A 22,750-nucleotide genomic window follows, 5' to 3' on the forward strand; every position below is an offset into this window, starting at 1 on the left:
GCTCATAGGCTGGTTTAAAGATCATTGGAAAGCTTATCATTTGGGTTACTAACTGTTATATAGTCATGTGTCACTTAACAACAAGGATACCTTCTGAGAAATGTGTCATTAGGTGATTCTGTATTTGTGTGAACACCATTTAGTGTACTTACACAAACCTAGATGGTAGAGCCTACTACGCACCTAGGCTATATGGTATAGCCTGTTGCTCCTAGGCTGCAAACCTGTACCCCATGCTACCATACTGAATGCTGTAGGCAACTGTAACAGATAGACATGATATTCGTGTATCTAAACATAGAAAAAGTAATGCATTCTCTACAACATTATCATAGCTACAAGTCACTAGGCAATAGAAAAATTTCAGCTTTATTATAATCTTGTGGAACCACTGATGTATATGTGGTCCTTTGTTGATTAAAACATCATTACATGGTGCATTACAGTATATATATATATATATATTTTAAGTTTCTAAGGTGGCTGATGTATTATCAGAGAAAAAAAGTTCAGTTTTATTCTTTTTCTTATGTTCCCAACTGCAGGCAATTTATCCTTAGATTCTAACACTTTCTGATTAACAAGGATTCTTGCAAAGTGTCATCAACATATATCCTCAAATAAAAAAGGAATGAATGGAAATTTAAAGACGTAAAATATGTTTACTAATCAATGTGCAAACTACATATTCTCATCAAAGCTAATTTGGTACAAAAATAATTTCCATAAATAATGGATAAAGGTTATTGTAAATGGTTATTGTAAATCACTGATAAATTCACTTACTTTGAACATTAACAATAATGAGAAGGTCCAATCAATGAACCTCACTGAAAGCAAAATATAAGGAAAATCCTGAGAAAATTTCAAGGAAGACAACACAAGCCTGATCCTGTACCTCTGTAATCTAATGCTTTTCCCCAGGAGATAATGATTCTGGTAATTAAGTGTTAACTAAAATAGGAACATAGTAATATCTGTAAGACAAGGATATGGTTAATAATCAATATAAGACACCATCATCACATGACATTCTTTTTAAAAAATAAAAATAAAAAATAAGGTTTATCTGGCCAGGCACGATGGCTTACACCTGTAATCCCAGGACTTTGGGAGGCCGAGGCAGGTGGATCATGAGGTCAAGAGTTCAAGACCAGCCTGGCTAAGATAGTGAAAGCCCATCTTGTAAAAAAATAAAAATAAAAAAATAAAATAAGGTTTATCTCTTTCAAAAAACTTTTTTCTTTCTTTTCTTTCTCTTTCTTCTCTCTCTCTCTCTCTCTCTCTCTCTCTGTCTCTCTTTCTTTCTTTCTTCAGACAGGGTTTCCCTCTGTTGCCCAGGCTGGAATACAGTAGTACAATCATAGCTCACTGTAGCCTCAATCTCCTGGGCTCAAGGGATCCTCCTGCCTCAGCTTTGTGAGTAGCTAGGACTACAGGTGTGCACCACCAGGCCTGGCTAAATGATGTCTTTAAAAAAGTTTTTAAAGAGAAGAGAGATCTCCTGGAGAAGTTCCAGAAGAAACATAATATTTCAATAAATAATAAGGCTTAGTGTTCCCACTGAGATTAAAGTGTACCTATGAAACCCCAGAAACTAAGGATGTAATAGGCCACCATCAAATACTGTTGTACAATAATTATCAAATAATTATAGGCCAGGTGCAGTGGCTCACACTTGTAATCCCAGCACTCTGGGAGGCCAAGGAGGGTGGATCATTTAAGGTCAGGAGTTTGAGATCAGCGTGGCCAGTGAAGTGAAACCCTGTCTCTATGAAAAATACAAAGATTAGCCGGAGGTGGTGGCACATATCTATAATTCTAGCTACTCTGGAGGCTGAGGCAGGCCTGGGTGGTGAAGGTTGCAGTGTGCTGAAATCTGTGGTGGAGGTTGCAGTGAGCTGAAATCCAGCCCCCGTAGGCTAAGCAACAGAGTAAGATTCCATCTAAAAAAAAATACACACACACACACATATATATATGTTTATATAAACTATACAATATATAATTATCATTGTACTTTTGAAAGAGCAAGACTAAAAGGATAGAACCAGGAGAAGCAATAAATTACTTTTCTTTTTTTAGATTTCTAACTGGAAGCTGGAGAATAACACATCTTCCAAATGATATAGTTTAGATCCTTCGGGTTGCGGGCATATAACATAACTTGGTCTGAAAATGAATTAAATAACTCAGGATGGGGAAGAAGTGAGAGTGGGTTTCAGGTTTATATCTTTCTCTATTTCCCTGGCCCCCCTCTCTAATCCAAGCTACTTTGTACCAGGATTACTCAATTCTCAATAGCCTTGTAACTGGTCTCCCTCATCCACATTTTCCCCTCTAGTCCCTTCTATACCAATTATTTGGAAAGAACAATCTGATCCTGTCATACCTGCCCTGCCACCCTGCAACATACACCACACACACACACACACACACACACACACACACACAGAGCTTAAAATCTTCCACCGTCCTCCCATTGCTCTTGAAAGACTTAAATCCTTAATCTTTTAAAAAGTCCTGATTGGTGTGGCCTCTGCCATAGTTCTCTGCCTCATCTTGCATGATGCTTTCTCTTGTTCTCTGTGTTCTGAGAAACAAAATAAACTTTTAATCTGAGGAATACAAGTCCCTTTAAATTACCAGGCCCAGAGAAGCAGTAAAATGTGACAGCAGCCAGACATAGCATGCCTATAGTCCCAGCTACTGAGGAAGCTGAGGCAGGAGAATCTCTTGAGCCTAGGAGTCTGAATCCAGCCTGCACCACAAAGTAAGACCCTGTCTCTACAAAAATAAACAAACGAAAATGTGGCAGTACTCATGTCTTGCTCCCACACTGAGCTAAATGCTTACCTCTTGAAGCCACTTGCTACATGGGCTCTAGACTAACTGACACCAAGTAGCCATAACATACCATACACTAGACACTTTAACTATTACCATATGGTTCAAAAACATATAGCCAATCAGTAATCAATGTTAGTTTTGTAAACCAATGAGAATTCAGGTGAAACATGAATTTGTATCAACCCATTTTGTGGGCTTATACAAAATCCCTTGTCCCTTTTTGCCTTTAAAACCTGCTTGTGGCCAGGTGTGGTGGCTCATGCCTGTAATCCTAGCACTGTGAGAGACTGAGCAGGTAGATCACTTGAGGCCAGGAGTTTGAGACAAGCCTGGCCAACATCGTGAAACCCTGTCTCTACCAAAAATACAAAACTTAGCAAGGTTTGGTGGTGCATACCTACAGTCCCAGCTTCTCAAGAGCCTGAGACGTGAGAATAGCATGAACCTGAGAGGTGAAGGTTGCAGTGAGCTGAGACTGTGCCACTGCACTCCAGCCTGGACAACAGAGTAAGACCCTGTCTCAAAAAAACGAAAAACACCTTGGGAGGCCGAGGTGGGTGGATCACGAGGTCAAGAGATTGAGACCATCCTGGTCAACATGGTGAAACCCTGTCTCTACTAAAAACACAAAAAATTAGCTGGGCATGGTGGCATGTGCCTGTAATCCCAGCTACTCAGGAGGCTGAGGCAGGAGAATTGCCAGAATCCGGGAGGCGGAGGTTGCAGTGAGCCGAGATCGCGCCATTGCACTTCAGCCTGGGTAACAAGAGGGAAACTCTGTCTCAAAAACAAAACAAAACAAAACAAAACAAAGAAATACCTACTTATAACAAAGGCCAAATGGAGCACTTCCCAATGTTTCCCAGGCTGCAATCATCAACCTTGGCCCAAATAAAGTCTCTATATTAATTTTGACTCATTTTCTTTCCTTAGGTTGACATTTCCAACCACACTGCTTCCTTTCATTTCAAATAACTTACACTTCATACTGTACAAGATCTACGTGTTATTTTTCTTCCTAGAATCTTCCCACATCCTCTTTACTATATGATTTCCAATAGTCATCTAGCTCTCAGTTCCAAAGTCAGTTCCTTGGGGAAGTTTTTTTTGAGCTCCTGCTTGGTCTCCCTCCAAAGACTAGGTCAAATTCCCTATGAGCTCTGAAAGGTGAGCGCTCACTCTTCACCCCTCCTTCATAGCACTCTCATAGTGATAATTTTATATTTATTTGCATGATTATCTGATTAATCTCTGTCTTCCTCTCTAGACTATCAGTAGTGCAGAGACTGGGTCTATTTTGTTTATCCTTGCATCAGAAATTCCTGATATTATGCCTTGCATATAGCGGATGTACACTGATTATTTTTTGAGTAAATGGAGAAACACTGTACATACATATATGTTGTCAGATTTATCATTCCAGCCCTGGGTTTAGTACAGCATATGCATAACACATACTACACTTAAGTAATTAGTTTGGTGAAGGAGTAAATGTTAAACACTTTAGTCTAGGAGCCAAAGAAGCTCTAAATTAGAAGGCAGTAAGACAACTTTAAGAAAGATAGATATTTATACTTCCTTGAGTGTCATTCTAAATCTGACTCTTTGGTTTAGAAAAGTTAGGAGTTTTTTGTTTTGTTTGTTTGTTTTTCAGACAGAATCTCATTCTGTCTCCCAGGCTGGAGTGCATCTGGTATGAACTTAGCTCACTGTAGTGCCAAGATCCTTGGCCAAGATCCTCCTGCCTCAGGCCTCTGAGTGGCTGGGACTACAGGTGCATGTCTGGCTAATTTTTTCTTTCCAAAGAGATGGAATCATGCCAAGTTTCTTGGCTGGTTTGGAACTCCTGAGCTTAAGCAATCCTTCTGCCTCAGCCTCCCAAAGTATACATTTCATTTTTGATGAACTACTATAAGGCTGATAATTTGTAAGGATGCATTGACAATCCAATCAGAAAGATTGCAACGTGATAGATGACTCCTTTGGAAAATGCTGCTACTTAATAATATGTGATTAAAAACGCTTTTAGAAATGTGGAATTTAAGACATCTACATTCAGCACTCAGTGTCATGCACAGGAAAAGAATATCCAAGGATTTTCAGCATAGGAGTGTGAAAGATCCATATTCTTAAGATATCCTCAAAAGCCAGGAATTACTCACAGTAAGAAGGTCATAACTAAAGATTACCCTTGTATACCAGGATAATGATTAACTGAAGAGCTACACTTTATGAAAAAATAGACCAATACCAGCACATGGTAAACTAAACAAATGGCCTCCTTTTCATACTACCACTTAATGGTGCATATGTCCTGCCCTTTGCTTTAAAATACACTATGCAGCCAAGAAAATTAAGTTCAATGAAGAGCAGTGAATAAAAACTTATTCAACACATAATTTGAAACTATTGTTTTTAAGTCAGCAGTTTCTAACATTTTCCTCACATCCATACCATTCTCAAATTAAACTTTAGGAGAAGTAAGCTCGGAAGAACAGAATTTGTGCATTCTCACAGAGATTATGATAGTTTCCTAGGTGCCCCCTGCCACCCATACACATATACACAAATACCCACACCCACTATACTGGATTGTATGGTGTCTCCTCAAAGTTCATGTTTACCCAGAAACCCAGAATACAACATTATTTGGAAATGGAGACTTTGCAAATGTGATTAGTTAAGATGAGCATGAGCCCTATATCAAGTCAGTGATTTCCTTACAAGAGACACACAAAGAAAGAACACCATGTGAAGAGAGAGGCAGAGTTTGGAGTGATGTGTGTATGTCCTACAAGGAAAGCTAAGGACTGCAGGCAACCACCAGAAGCTAGGAAGAGGCAATGAAGAATGATTCCCTAGAACCTTCACAGGGAGGATGGTCTTGATACCTTAATTTTGAACTTCTAGCCTCCAGAACTGTGTAATAAGAAACACCTGTTAATCTTAAGCCATACAACAAGTGGCTTAAAATACAGAAGTCTTAGGAAACTAATACCTCCATAAACATATGCCCCTAAGAATCATTCTTTTTCATGACTTTTAAACTCTATTTCAAGTTTCTCCTTTTCCAGTTGGAAGTTCTTTGATGAATTCAACCTATTGTAGCTAAGGTAGGCAGCCACCTTTTCCATACTTTCCCTGCTAAATAAAGTCCTGCCAATATCTGAATTTATTACCTCCTTTATCCTTGATAGTACTGGGAGATACAAATCACATATTCAAGTAACCCAGTGGCATTTAGGATAGCCATAACCAAATTTAAAGAAACTAATAAAAAATAAGACTTAAATTTAATAAAAATGGTCTCCTAGGAGCATTATTTATCCTCCAATTGGCAAAAGGAAATATCTCTTTTTTTTTGAGACAGAGACTCACTCTGTTGAATTCCTCTCTCAAATGACCAAAGAGATCAACATCTAGCATTACCTGGTTTAGAGAAAACAGTGCCTAGACTATTTCCCTTACTGTGGGTAATAAGCAGAAAAACTACACCTCTTACTCAAAAATGCTAGTCTCTTAAACTCTAGTAATAAGAAAATGTGTTGTAGTACACTGTAAAATGACAATCTAAATAAGATGTGGTATCTAAAAAAAATTAAGGCTGGGCGTGGTGGCTCATGCCCATAATCCCAGCACTTTGGGAGACCAAGGTGGACAGATCACCTGAGGTCAGGAGTTTGAGACCAGCCTGGCCAGCATGGTGAAACCTTGTCTCTACTAAAAATGCAAAAATGAGCCAGGCGAGGTGGTAGGTGCCTGTAATCCCAGCTGTTCAGGAGGCTGAAGCAGGACAATCACTTGAACCCAGTAGGTGAGATGGCAGTGAGCCGAGATTGCACCATTGCACTCCAGCCTGGGCAAGAGCGAGACTCCATCTCAAAAAAAAAAATTAAGATTCATCTTATTGTAGACACTAAAGTGTGAAATAAGTATTTTAAGTATAAAAAGCTTCCAATATAATATTAACTGAAAAAGACACAAAATTACTTCTAATAGATCTCAACTATGAAAAGAATGTATTGAAAAGATGGCAAGAAAACATACTCTGAGCAATATAGTGATTTTGTTTTTCTTTTCTTGAGACGGAGTCTTACTCTGTCACCAGACTGGAGTGCAGTGGCATGATCTCAGCTCACTGCAACCTCCGCCTCCCAGATTCAAGCAATTCTCCTGCATCAGCCTCCCAATTAGCTAGGACTACAGGCATGTACTACCATGAGCAGCTAATTTTTGTATTTTTTAGTAGAGACAGGGTTTCAACATGTTGGCCGGGATGATCTTGATCTCTTGACCTCTTGATCCACCTGCCTTGGCCTCCCAAAGTGCTGCAATTACAGGCGTGAGCCACTGCACCTGGCCTAGAGTGATCTCTTCTTAGTATTTTTTAAATTTTCTAATTTCTCTACAACTAGTTTGTACTTTTGTGATAATAAATTTTTAAAGAATCACCTAAAATTACAGTCTTTTTTTTCTCTTTTATTAGGATGTCTAATACGTTTTTAAAATGGCTATTGAAAATAAAAGAGACTTAGAAGACATAATAACCAAATATAATTTATGGACTTTGAATATTGGTTTTAACAAATTAATCATAAAAACATAATTGTGGCCGGGTGTGGTAGCTCATGCCTGTAATCCCAGCACTTTGGGAGGCCGAGGCGGGTGGATCACGAGGTCAAGAGATCAAGACCATCCTGGTCAACATGGTGAAACCCCGTCTCTACTAAAAATACAAAAAATTAGCTGGGCACGATGGCACGTGCCTGTAATCCCAGCTACTCGGGAGGCTGAGGCAGGAGAATTGCCTGAACCCAGGAGGCGGAGGTTGCGGTGAGCCGAGGTCGCGCCGAGATCGCGCCATTGCACTCCAGCCTGGGTAACAAGAGCAAAACTCCGTCTCAAAAAAACAAAAAAACATAATTGTGAGACAATTGCAGAAATTTGAATATGGATAGAGGATTGCAAGACAGTGACAAATTACGGTTAACAGTATTAAATGTGATATTGAAATGGTAGGTATGTTAAAAGGCTTATCAATGAAATATAAAGAACTATTTACAGTTAAAATAATAATCACTAGAAACTGCTTTACAAACTCCTAGAAAAAGAAAGTGTGTCAGGAAAAGGAATAACAAAAGAATTAGCAAAATTTTGAAAAGTGTTAAAGCTGAGAATACGTAGGTTCACTTTACTACGCTTTCTATATGTCTAAAGTTTTCCACAATAAAAATAAAGGGGGGAAAAGAACAATTATTATAGAACTACCTCCATGCCAAGAGGTCTTTGTATTAAACAAAACAAACAAACAAAAAAGAACTACCTGTCATTCTTATCTCTGGCTATTAATGTAAAGTGAGAATTTTTAACATATAAAGGCAAAGAGATGAGGAAACCAGTGTGATAGCCATGTTGTTCTACCTGGTAATTGAGATAAATTTTGTCAAATATTTGTCTGATCTGAGACACTCCCAGATATTTACTATTTTTTATTTTAAGAAAAACAAAAATACAAAAATACTTGAATAAAACCTGAAATATTTTTCAAAATCCCATCTTCTCAACAGGAATACAGTTTTCATTTATATCATTCTTTTTTTCTATAAAATCATATTGTACTATAATGTTAGCGTCCTGATTTTTCCACTTAACATTCCAATATAAGCATGTTTCCATGATTATATATTTTCTACATAGATAATTTTGTGTAGTTGCATTATATTAACCTCGTGGTTGTACCAAAATTGATTAATATATTCCCTTATATAATATTAGGTTTTAGACATATTATTAGAGGAATAAAGAAACAATTAAAATATATATTTATTATAATTAAATACTTAATAATTGTTACATATTAATGTCATTCACTGGAAAACAAATTTATACTGAACACACTGACTTAGAATAACCTACTAACAATGTTTCCTCATAATTGAGTAGTTACTAATGAAAATATTATAAGGGTAAAAAAATTAATATGTGATTAGTTTGCCAGCTTAACTGCAGTTTTTCAATTATGATATCCAATTAAGAAAGAATAGTTGCATTTCATATGAGATAATTATCATTAGTAGAAATAAATAGCATGGCAATGATTCACTGGAATTTAATTTCATGTCATAATCTGGGACTCATTAAAGTAAAAACAAAACAAACAATGACAAAATTCTAGACATTTCAAGTAGGAATTCACTGTCTCAAAGATAATACCCCGTGGGGTAAACAAAGATTAATTTATAACATTTTATCTTCATTTTAGAGTATGAGATCTGAAAACCAAAAACTATCCCTATGATGATAAAATGTAATGCTTCATTTGTTTGAAGACTGAATCTTCTTGGTCGCATAGTTCCTGGTGAGTCATCTGAGACCATACTGCGAAAATTAATAAAGCTAAAAAATTTAAAAAACTCTGACATTTTTCTAGGAGATATTGTCATTAAATAAAAGATGGGGGCTAGGAATCAATAAATAGCAAGTGTGCAAACATGCCCTAAGAAATAATTAACCAGGTAACTTTAAATGTCCACTGTAAGGACAAATCATTATGATTAATACTTAAAATTATGAAGTATTAATATTTAATATGGATTAATACTTAAATACTTAAGAAAATTACATCAAACAAAAGTTCTATATGAGCCACAAAAATTAGTATACAAACAGAAAATGAGGCTAACCTTTAAAAATTAAAAATTTAAATTTCTTCTAATTATATACAAAAATTATGATGTAATGTGATATAAAGCTATAATAAATATGCTTTATTAGAAGACCTGTAACATTTCATTTACGAGGTTACTTATCTGGAAACACCAACTATATATAGAGAATTTAGCTGAAATTTTTTAAAGGCCCTTAAATAACCAAAAGAGATGTCAGTGAGTCTATGCATGAAAGTTCACTCCTTTTCCCTTTTTTTTTTTTGAGACAGGTGATCTGTCACCTAGGAACTCCTGGGCCCAAGCGATGCTCCCACCTCAGCATCCCAAGCAGCTTAGACTACATGCATCAACACATCTGGCTCATTTCATTTTTGTAGAAATGAAGTCTTCCTATGTTGCCCGAGTTGGATATAAACTCCTGGTGATCCTCCTGCATCAGCCTCCCAAAGTATTGGCATTAACAGACATGAGCCACCATGCCTGGCCATACTCCTGTTACTTTTAAGAAAGGCTTTCTCTTATAGATTTTTTAAGAGACATCTATGTCATCTATCACTTTAGTCATCTGATTTTCTAGTCCAGAGTCAAATTATGAAGAGAAACAGAACTGCAGAAGTCACCCACAAGAGCAACAAAGAGAATATCAATCTGACTATAGTAGAGAAAAAAATATGAAGTACAAAATATTCCTTACAAATGCTGAGTACCAGCAAGAAATCATGAACATTTCTTTCATTCAACAAATATTAATTCATGCTCATGATGTGATGCTCATTAATCCAAGTGCTAAGGAAAATAACAGTTCAGTAAGATAAACCAAAAAATTCTTACTCTCCTGAAGCTTACATTCAAGTCCAGGAAGACAGATAATAAGCAAGTAAAAAATTAACAAAATAATTTCACATTTGTTCCCTCATTTGATCTTCACAACAACCCAGAAAACAGGCTGCTTTCAATCTATCTGTAATCCAGATTGCTGTGCAAGATCACAATGCTACCAACTGGTCAATTTGGGATTGAACTGTGATCTAATTTCAAAGTGATATTCTTAACAATGAAAATTTTCTTCACAGCACTTGATTAAAAAAATGACACTACCTAAGGTGTCACACAATTATGCAATTGTGTGACACCTTAGGTAGTGTCATTTTTTTCACAACTAGACTTTATATCACAAGGATAGAACTTCCATCTGGTTTTGTTCATCATCATATACCTGGTATCCAATCCAAATGCCTGAGACACAGAAGTCACTCAGTAAGTACTTGTTGACTTTGCAGTGAACTATTTTATAAATATATAGCCATTTATCTCAGTAGCCCCTGAGAATGGGATCACGGTAATGAACCTGAGTTATCAAAAAAAAAAAATTAAGTTCAGCTCTTTCCCATCTTGCAAGATGGCAGGTTAAAAAGTTGAGAAGCCAGATTCTAAGGAGAAGAAACCTGAAAGCAAGAAGGCTGATGCTAGTGGCAAGGTGTAAAGAGGTAACTTCAAGGCTAAAAATCCAAAGACCAAAATCCTGTTGTTGTCAGAGGAATTGGCAGATATTCTGGATCTGCTGTGTATTCAAGGAAAGCCATGTATAAAAGGAAATACTCACCCACTAAACCCGAGATTGAAAAGAGAAAGGAGAAGGTTATTGTAGCCATTACAATATCACTTGGTGGTGACAACAATGGTGGTACCCAGGTGGTTAAACTTCGCAAATTGCCTTGATATTATCTTAGGGAAGATGTGCGTTGAAAGTTGAGCCACAGCAAAAAATTGCAAGCCAGTTCCCAGGATGATTCTGATCATCTTCACTGGACACCACAGAGGCAAAAGGGTGGTTTTCCTGAAGCAGGTAGGCAGTGGCTTGCTACTTGTAACTGGATCTCTGGTCTTCAATTGAGTTCCTCTATGAGGAACACACCAGAAATTTGCCATCACCACCTCCACAAAAATTGCTCTCAGCAATATGAATCCCCAAACATCTTACTGATGCTTACTCAAAGAATCAGCAGCTGTGGAAGCCCAGACATCAGAAAAGTGGGGTTTTCAACACCAAAAAAGAGAAATATGAAATTAAAGAGTAGTGTAAGGTTGATCAGAAAGCTGTGGACTTGCAAATGTTACCAAAAATCAAAGCTATTCCTCAGTTACAGGGCTTTCGGGAATCTGTGTTTGCCCTGATGAATGGAATTTACTCTCACAAATGAGTGTTCTAAATTTCTTAAGCAGAATCTCATTAAATAACTGATACATTTTGGGGAGAAAACTAAGCTCAGCACCACCCAAAAAAGGCAATGTGTAATACATTTTATTTAAACCAGTCTTTCCAAATAGTTTAATTGAAAAAGTTTTTGGAACTTAAGTGGAATCTATAACCCTCTTACTGTCATGGATACCTCTTTCCATATAATTTCTAGAGTAGAGTTTAAAGTCACTAAGACACATTGAGTACAGTAATTACTATTTGCCAATTCTCTTGATTTAGGCTAACATAAAATTATTACATCCAATACAGCACAACAGTGATATTATAAAGATATACACTTTAGGCTGGATTGAAACCTTTTATGTTTTTCCTGTGTATTTGTTTGAAAAACATAGAATAATGTAAAATACATATTTAAAATGGAAGAATATTAACACTTGAAACTACTTTAGAAAATATGTTCCATTAAATTTAAAGAAGTGAGATGTAAAGAGATTAACACATCTGCCCAAGGTCACAAAATGTCTAAAGCAAACAGAATACATAAAAGCTGTATATTATTTTTTCTTCATTTTTGAGACGGAGTTTCGCTCTTGTTACCCAGGCTGGAGTGCAATGGCGCGATCTCGGCTCACTGCAACCTCCGCCTCCTGGGTTCAGGCAATTCTGCCTCACCCTCCTGAGTAGCTGGGATTACAGGCACGCACCACCGTGCCCAGCTAATTTTTTGCATTTTTAGTAGAGACGGGGTTTCACCATGTTGACCAGGATGGTCTCGATCTCTTGACCTCGTGATCCACCCTCCTCGGCCTCCCAAAGTGCTGGGATTACAGGCTTGAGACACTGCGCCCGGCCAAGTTGTATATTATTATAACTACTTTGCCTTCAAGCTACCAAATTATAAAAACACTATAATTGATTGAAAATTAAAATTAAAATCTTTTTAGGGAGGGGCACAGGGGAGATTAAATGTCTGAAGATGGTCTTTTGAGAAGATACATTTTGTATGAAAATAAAACCCAACAGTGTGTTTATGCTGAATTTCAGAGTGCCAGATTTAGTTAGAGTCCCATACAAATGAAGTAAACCAAAGGCAAGGAAACAACTTCCCAAGAGATGACAGAAAAATAGATAGTGCCTCAGTGACTCCTGTAACTGTATAATAGATGTGTTCAGTAACAGTTGGCCTACTGTGCCACCCACACAGGTTGTGCAAAGGGATACCTACAAATGCCCTCAAGCCCTTATCCTAATTCAGACCACACTGAAGCACTTTTTTAAAGAGTAAGAATAGCTTATTCGATGACTAGTATACGACTGAGATCAGAAATAAGGCTATATCCAAAGTTTAATATAGTTTATGTCCTTACATTAAAATATCAATAGCTAACATTATTAGGTTGTTTCTTACATGCCAGATTTTTTTTTTAATTGACACAGAGTTTCACTCTTGTTACCCAAGCTGGAGTGCAATGGCGCGATCTCGGCTCACCGCAACCTCCGCCTCCTGGGTTCAGGCAATTCTCCTGCCTCAGCCTCCTGAGTAGCTGGGATTACAGGCACGCGCCACCATGCCCAGCTAATTTTTTGTATTTTTAGTAGACACAGGGTTTCACCATGTTGACCAGGATGGTCTCGATCTCTTGTCCTTGTGATCCACCCACCTTGGCCTCCCAAAGTGCTGGGATTACAGGCGTGAGCCACAGCGCCCGGCCTCGTTGAATTTGTATAAATGCTATTTTATCTACTTCTCACAAAACCATATACTATTTCCCAATATCTGGTATGTTTCCTGTAAGACATACATTTGAACTTTTCGTCAGTTATCTATTAAGTGGCATACTATATTTTAACAGGCCCAACATTTACCCTTTAAGATAAAATTATTGTAGAAACTGGATCAGAGGAAAGACTGAGTGATTGTCAAATGTGGGTTAATTAAGACTTTATAAATTTTTTGGAACACAGAATATGTTTAGGCACCATTAATAATTTTTTTTTTTTTGAGACAGTCTCACTCTGTCACCAGGCACCAGGCTGGAGTGCAGTGGCATGATCTTGGCTCCTAGGTTCAAGCAATTATTCTGCCTCAGCCTCCCTAGTAGCTGGGACTACAGACACGTGCCACCATGCCCAGCTAATTTTTATATTTTTAGTAAGATCATGTAAAACAAAGTATACATAATCACAGTAAATCACCAAATGTCCTGCTTTTTGTTTTTTGGGGGTTGAGACAGGGTCTCACTCTGCCAACAAGGCTGGAGTACAGTGGCATGATCATGGCTCACTGTAGCCTCGACTATCCTGGCTCAAGAGATCCTCCCACATCAGCTTCCTGAATAGCTGGGACTACAGGTGTATACCACCATGCCCAGCTAATTTTTAAAAATCTTTGTACAGATGGGGTCTCACTATATTGTCCAGGCTGGTCTTAAACTCCTGGGCTCGAGGCCTTCTCCTGCCTCAGCCTCCCAAAGTTTTGGGATTACAGACATGAGCCACCCTTTTACCTGTATCTATGAACATTCTGAAACTTCCTGTTACTATATTGCTACTATAAGATCTAGTGTTTGTGTTAATTTACATGTTTCAGCTCAGTGTGTACCTCAAAATTCATGACTAAATTTAAGAGTGCTTTTTGGGTCATAAAGGATAATTCAAATAACTGTAGCTATTGGTCCTCTTCTTTAGACATTTTTTTATCACCTTCTACAAGTATCTAAGATGACTTTTATCAGGAAAGACAGAACAAACCATCTGAGATTAAGACAGATTTGACAGATAAAGGGTAAGGATTATAAACTCAAAAACTTTATCAGTCCTTATCACCAAATTTCAAGATAACATGAAATAAGATTTAATTCTTTGTTTCCATACCAGCAAATTAAATATCACATTCCTGTGGGACTAGTCAAATTTTGTTCACAGGTTTAGGATGAATAATGTCATTTAAATATTTTTTTAAACCTATGAAGGCAAATGTGACTTCCTATGTGACTATTTTCTATGTATCCTTTTTGAAGTATATAATTTATATCCTATTTTTATAACCTTTTAAAAAATATAAAATATAAGATGCATATGCATAAGTACTTAAAGCACTTATCTCATGTTTAGCTTGTAAATGTGAAGCAATAACTCCTCTTACTCTTCCACTTTCCCACAACCACCACTCACAGGTCAAGAAACAGAACATTATCAGCACCCAGGAAATGCCCCCTCTTATGTGGAGCTCTTCTATTGTACTTAATTTCGGAATAATAAAAGCTAAATCAGTACTTTTTTACCGGCAGCCTGAATAATTCAAGCACCTCAGTACAATTTAAATCCATTTACCCTCCTTCTGACCTCTGTGTTACTGCTGTTATAGACTTTTTTTTTTAGCCCCACTAGACATATTTTACTACTGTTCACTTACACATGCCCATATGGTTACTTACCATTTTATTTGTTCTTCAACCCTTTTCACCTCAAATTTTCCATCCAGATAATAATACTATTGCCCAAAGTATATTCTTTATGGTTAGAGTCTACAAGTCTATTCTCCCAGCTTTGGTTTGTTTCAAAATGTTTGTCCTTCACACTCAGACTTAAAAGACGATTTCTCTGTGTACAGAGTTTCTAGCTAAAGGGTTTTTTCTTTCGATATACTAATGGTACCATTCCACTCTACTCTGGCTCTTATTATTACCATTGAGAAGTCAGCTGTCAGTCTAACTATGCTTTCAATTAAGATCATGTCTTTCTCCCACTTATGGTTGCTTTTTGACATTCCATGTATCTTTGTTTTTTCACATTTCCTCTAAGTCCAGAGGTAGATTTCTTTTCAGTTGTCCCGATCCAAAATCTGTTTGGCTTCCTGAATGTGGTATCTTTCATCAGTTCAAGTAAATTTTCAGTCATTCTCTCTTCAAATATTGCTTCTATTTCATTCTGCAGTGCTTCTTCCAGGTCTCCAACCAAGTGTCATATTAGAGCTTCTCACTATATTCTCTACATTTTAAAATAACTCTTCTGTATTTTCCATTGTTTCCTATCTTTTGCTACATTTTGGAACTTTTCTTCTAATACATCTTCTATGTCACACATTCTCTCTTTAATTGTATCCAGTTTGCTGCAGAAACCACTTAGTTATTACATTCAGTATCTTTCAGAAGTCTTATTTAGCCTTTTTCCAAATGTGCTTATGTTACTTGATGTAGTTTGTGTTCCCTGCTGGTATTCTGAACCTATCTTTTATTTCTAGAATCAGATTACCCTTTGAAAGTGATCAGTGTTTGATAATTCTAGTAACTGAAAACTTCATGATCTTTTTTTTGCTGTCTGTTGTGTGCTCCTTATTCTTACTCTTCTTGCTCTGTCTCCTTATACATTTGATTATATTTGACTGTTAATAATTTCCCTTGACATATTATTCACGAGGATTTCCCAAGGCTAAAAAAAGGTGCCTTCCTCCAGAGGAAATCTGCATTTGCCTCTGCCATTCCAGAACCATTTAAAACTAGGGATCTCTTGGATCACTCACTGAGGCAAATTTGGACTGAAAATCCAGGTAAAAAGTCTCCACCATGGTTAGAACATCTCAAATATAGGCTTTCTTTTATCTTCTGCTATGCTTAGCCACAAGGCAAATCTCCCAATGGTTCCCTAGTGGTGGGGAAAGGCAAACAGTTTTATTTCTTATTTACCTTTACTGTAATGGCATAGCCCCTGATGGTTCCTGCTAAATATGAGGATTTTATTTCATCTTCCTGACATGGGCAGGGCCCAGGGTTGTGATCTATTTTTTTTTTTTTTTTTTGAGACAGAGTTTCACTCTGTCACAGGCTGAAGTGCAGTGGTGCAATCTTGGCTCACTGCAACCTCAGCCTCCTGGATTCAAGTGATTCTCATGCCTCAGCCTCCCGAGTAGCTGTGACTACAGGTGTGTGCCACCATGCCTGGCTAATTTTTGTATATTTAGTAGAGATGGGATTTTACCATGTTGGCCAGGCTGGTCCTGAACTCCTGGTTCTGAGCCATCTGCCCATCTCAGCCTCCCAAAGTGCTGGGATTACAGGCATAAGCCATCTTGACTGACCTGATTTATCTTATCATTCCATAATCTATTAAAACTTCAGCTTGATTTTGCTGGATTTGGTTTTAGTTTCTCTCCTCCCTTCCCCCAGAAGATATCAAAACCTCAATTTAATTTTATCTAAATTTAGCCTCAAACAAAAGCAGATTGCCATGCTTTGCTAACTTTTTTAGCTCTGGCTTTCTCTCAGCTTTTGGCTTGGCAATTTCATTAACATTTGCTAATTTCTAATTTTTGAAATAAACAAAAATTAAAAATAGAATTATCATATAATCCAGCAATTTCACTTCTAGAATACCCATAATAACTAAAATCAGGGACTCAAACAGGTACTTTGTTCATCCATGTTAATGGCAGCCTTATACACAATAGCCAAGACACACAAGCAACCAAATAACTACCCACAGATCAAATGTTGTCTATATAAAAACAGAATATATTCAGCCTCAAAAAGGGAAATTTGACACACATGCAACAATGTGGATAAATTCTGATATTATGCTAAGTACACTAAGTTTGTCACAAAAGGACAAATTCTATGTGATCCCACTTATAAGGTACCTAGGGTAGTCAAATTCATATAGAATGTAAAATGGTAGTTGCCAGAAGCTGACAGCAAGAAAAAATGGGAAATTATAGTTTAGTGGGTATAGAGTTTCAGTTTGAGAAGACCAAAAAAGTTCTGAAGATGGATGGTGGTGATTCTTATACAACATTTTGATTGTATTTAATGCCATTAAACTTACATTTAAAAATAGTTAAAATTGTACATTTTTGTTATTTATGTTTTATAATTTTGAAAAATATTTATGGTGAGTTTTCTTACCTGCCAATTTATTATAAACACATAAATACATTAATAGTATTTATATGCTTAACAAGGACATATTCAGAAACTGCTTTGTGGTTTAAGTGTAAAGTCTGAAATACCATTAAATAGTCTAAGCCCTTACTCCTAAAACCTTTGAATCGGAAAGATTTTTCTTCATATAGAACTATGTGAAGGAAAAATAACAAAGGTATTGGAAAACAGCAAGACATAAGAAATAAAATTAGGCCTCATTTGATAGTCTACTCTCAGGGTCAAAAGACTCATATAGATACATTTCACATTACTTCAATCCAGATACCTTTGAATCAAAGCTATTTCATATACTATAATACAAAATTACATCTCCAATTAATTTAAAAAATCAATAGTAATATTCTCAACATTAAAAACCCTAAGTAACATTAAAAATCCTGAGTAACATTAAAAACCCTAAATTTGTAGAATTTCAGTATGTATTTTACAAAAAGTTCAATTAGAGAATACTTTAAAAGTTGAATTCTTAACTAGTTTTATAAGCATCAATTAAGTAATTTTCATCATAAGCATATTTATAGTTAAGGGTTTTTTTAAAAAAACTTCTTAGAAACCACTAACACCTTTTCCTAAGGATGAGTTACTCAGGCACCAAAAATAAAGAAGGGGAGAGGAGAGGAAAGTGAGATGGAAGATGGAAAAAAGGAAAAATGTTTTACTTGTCAAGGCTCCTCTAGCTCCCTTTACCACGCTTAGCTAGTCTATAATCACCTCAGAAACAAGTGCATCCACATCCATCTTAATCAATTTCATGCTACTTTTAAAGAACAGGCATATTTTCTCCTGTAATAAGATCCCTCCATAACTTTGTGGTAAGGTGTTTCTACATTTCTTACCTGTAGCTCCTTCCTTTCCCTTTATTTTAATAAAGATGCTTAAATTTCCTCCATCTAAGAAGCAAAAATATTTTCTGTGACTTTGTGTGTCCCTTTTATCATAGTCTTTAAAATCAGTGGCCTTGAAGGGTAATCTTGACTCCCTCTCTCTACTTCTTCTCCAATTCTCCTATTAACCCACTCTTACCTCTTTCTACATCATGCTCTTGTCAAAGTCTCTCTTGCCAAAGTCTCAACACATTACTGACAAAACCAATAGGTATTTTCAGCACTCTCTTTGGCATATGAAACAATAGACCACGTTTCCTCAAAATGTGCTACCTCTTCTTCAGTGTTGTTATTCCTCTTATCTGCAATATAGTCTAGTTTCTATGTTCCTGGTTAAATAGATTTATAGATTTTTTATACATATTATCACAAACTGTAGAATCTTTATAAAACATTTTAATGAAATCAGTAGTAAGGAGTATCCCCCCTAAATCTTGTTTTACATGGTAGTTTGCTGTTTATCTGGTAACAAAGCACTTATAAAGAGCTATTAAACTTAAATATAAATTATGCATTTTAAATAACTATCAACCATTCTAAATTTGATCACTTTCTCTTTGATTCAAAGTAGATAATCTATTACATTATCTAGCAAATGTTAGAAAATAAATACCTTTCCTTCAAGGGAAATACAATATTTTGACAACAAATGGGAAAATAAATGCTTTTTGAAACACACATTATGTAGAAATTATTTTATAAAAAGATTTTACTGTTGCCAAAAATATCATTAATTGAAAACACACATCAGCATACTTCAAAAACTTGAAGAACAAAATTGTTACCTGCTTTAAATCTATCAAAACATTTTCATAGGTTTTGAACTTGTTAAAAACTTTCAAAAGCAAACCTTTCAATTAGTTTGTAACAACAACTCACTGACATGAGAAAAGACAGTATTCAGTAGCTGATTTCAGCAACAACCTCTGAACTACTAGTAGACAGAATAAAAAAACATAATTTAGTAAGCATGGCTAATTTTCCATTTCTTTCATTTGGATCTACATATCTTTATGAGGTATCTTTTTCAAGTGTAACAGTTATTAAAAACCAGTATTCAAACAACTGCACACAATTCCATTTTTATTACATGATATTTTATTAAATAGTTACATGTTTCACCAACCAGACTGTGAGTTATTTACAAGTGAAGACTTCTGTTTTAATATTTGTGTCCCTAGGACTCTGACTATGTGGCACACAATAAATAATTATGCAATCAATGCTTTGCAAATGAATGACCAAAAATACAGGCAAGTATATTAAAATCGAAATTCACACACACATCAACAGAAACGTGTAACTATGTAGTACTTGATTAGGTAAACAAAGTATTATCTAAAATGGGATTAGCCCCAAATCACAATGCTTATGCTTATACACCAATTTGATGTGCTTTATGGCTCAACTTAAAATTCATTCAGCTACATTATAACTTTCCTAATTAGGATATGTTCTCATAAATGAAAATATCATAGTTGTCCTATACAATATGTGGGAATCTTTACTTTCAACTTTTTTTTTTGGAGACAGAGTCTCGCTCTGTTGCCAGGCACCAGGCTGGAGTGCAGTGGCACAATCTCGGCTCACTGCAACCTCCACCTCCCGGGTTCAAGCAATTCTCTTGCCTCAGCCTCCCAAGTAGCTGGGACTACAGGTGCACGCCACCACACCCAGCTAATTTTTTTATTTTTAGTAGAGACGGGGTTTCACCATGTTGGCCAGGATCGTCTCGATCTCTTGACCTGGTGATCTGCCTGCCTGGGCCTCCCAAAGTGCTGGGATTACAGGCTTGAGCCACCGCGCCCAGCCTCAACATGTTGAGGGAAAAAAGACCCTAGATATAGTTTGGGCACAGAAGATTGGTTTTCCCTCAAAATACATTGCAAGGGCAGCACGGAGCTCAGAAATACAAAAGCTACAAAATGGAAGGTATAGTAAATAAGGCAGTACTTCTGTAGCAAATGTTATCACTGCTACTCTTTTTTTAAGAAACATTATAAAACTTCATGGAAAGCTTTCTCCATCATTCCTAGATTTATCATGACCTTAGTTATGTAAATTTAACATTATCAAAGAATGTATCCATGGTAAATTGACTGTACTCTAGTAGTCCCTAATGTAGAAAAAAAAAGTAACCATAATGCTTAAAATAGCAAAATAAGATAAAATAGGCAATGTCTAATTTAAAAGCTAAGCTATCCCATTGATACCTACCTCCTGTAAATGCCATTAGCCAGACATTTATGGCTACAGGATTTGGAAGAGAGGGGTGATGAAGTTGGGGACAAGTTGAGAGGGGCAATCAAACTGTTGATGATCTCAGTCAACTGTGCACTCTGCAAGGAAACAGTCAACCTTTTACTACTGCAAAGCACAAGAAATGTGAGTTAAAGCTCAGACGTATAGTGCCAATTAGTGCTTAACTTCTCATAACACACATTTTTATTTTAGTAAATATTTATTTAATAAAGATGATTTATACAACTGATTTTTCCATTTATTACAAATCAATCTACATTTTAAGTACCCATTCTTTTCCATATCCTTTTTTATTATAGTTCCTTCATCTACCCATCCCATCATCTAACGTATTTAAACCCAGCCAATAGCCTCTATATAATATTTCCCTTGAGGCAGGAAAATTAGTAATAAAAAATCACAGATACAATTTATTAAGTGCCTACTATGTGCCGGGCACCATATTAGGCACCACACATAGAATACTTCAAATCTTTACAACTAACCTGCAAAGAATATAATATTAGAGGTACTGATATCACTATTATTAATACAGTACAGATGAGTAAATTCTAGCAAAGAAAGATTAAGTAGCTTGATCAAGGTCTATAAAGTTGGCATGCAATGGAACTAGGATTCAAATTCAGGCCTGAATCTAACAGCACACTGTTTCTCAATATTTTTCCTAATTCAAAAATATCAGGGTTTTTTTAAGCACCTAAGATTTCATTGACCCTTATCCCTAACTTAAATATATGTAATAAATATTATTCTCAAAACAATCACAATTATAATAAGCAAAAGCCACATAAAAAGAGTACATTTCTACAATAGAATGACAACTATTTTCATTACACCTGTAATCCATGTTCATCATAGAAGAATTGGAAAATATAGACATTTTAAAAATGAAAAGAGTGTCATCTGTAATCTTACATCAAAGAGAAAACCAGAGCTGACACTAGTTTTCCTGCTTAATATAGTGTGACTAACTTTAAAAAAAAATACAGACCTAGTTCAACATTTTCAATATTGCAAGATACTTTATTGTGAAATAAAGAGGTATATAAAATAATTATTTTAGAACTCTTCATTTGTATGAAACTAAGAACATGCTATTAGAAATAATAAGACTAAATAATAGAATAAAATTAAGCCTAATATTTTATCCCTTCAAAAAGTCTTTCATGAGAAAGACCTTGAAATGTTTTCACCATTTATTTTCTTGAAAGGTATGCACCTAAGGATGTTATTTTAAAAATTATTACTCAGTTTTTAGATCAAAGCTCATTTTTATTTTATTTTATTTATTTATTTTTGAGATGGAGTCTTGCTCTGTTGCCCAGGCTGCAGTGCAGTGGTATGACCTTGGCTCACTGCAGCCTCTGCCTACCAGGTTCCAGCGATTCTCCTGCCTCAGCCTCCCAACTAGCTGGGATTACAGGTGCATGCCACTACACCAATCTAATTTTTGTATTTTCAGTAGAGACAGGGTTTCTCCATGTTGGCCAGGCTGGTCTCAAACTCCTGATCTCAGGTGATCCACCCACCTTGGCCTCCCAAAGTGCTGGGATTACAGGCACGAACCACCACACCCAGCCAAAGCTCATTTTTAAAATCACCAATAGAAATGGAGTCTTTATCATTTAGCAAGTAATCATTAGTTACGCAAATAAATTCTGAAATATCTCATACTTTCTGGTCGGAAACACTAAAACACTCTTGTCACTAAAAAACATCATCTAAAATATTTAAGCAGCTGGAAGTCACTTGTTGGTATATGTAAATAATAGGCCAAGAAGGGGGAAATTACAACCCCTATCTTTACCCTAAGAATCAGCCTACTCTGGCCCAATAAATTCTTGCATACATGAGTCATATGGGGAATATAGAGAATAGGAAAGTCACGGAGAAAATGTGAATAAGTAAAATTAATAGAAGCATAATTTGAGCTCTGAAAATAAA

The 22,750-nt window shown here is 36.2% G+C and overlaps 1 protein-coding gene across 6 annotated transcripts in view; it reads right to left on the reverse strand.

Moving 5' to 3' along the window:
- Positions 1–22,750, reverse strand: part of KANSL1L (KAT8 regulatory NSL complex subunit 1 like) — a 148,766-nt gene that overhangs the window by 55,063 nt on the left and 70,953 nt on the right. For all 6 annotated transcript variants that reach the window (XM_078328422.1, XM_035305595.3, XM_078328423.1 and 3 more), the window contains exon 5: positions 20,762–20,883. In XM_078328422.1, coding sequence (XP_078184548.1) covers positions 20,762–20,883 — 122 coding nt within the window. The remainder of the gene's footprint in view (positions 1–20,761; positions 20,884–22,750) is intronic.

The sequence above is a fragment of the Callithrix jacchus genome, chromosome 6, assembly GCF_049354715.1.
Source record: "Callithrix jacchus isolate 240 chromosome 6, calJac240_pri, whole genome shotgun sequence".
Taxonomy (NCBI): domain Eukaryota; kingdom Metazoa; phylum Chordata; class Mammalia; order Primates; family Cebidae; genus Callithrix; species Callithrix jacchus.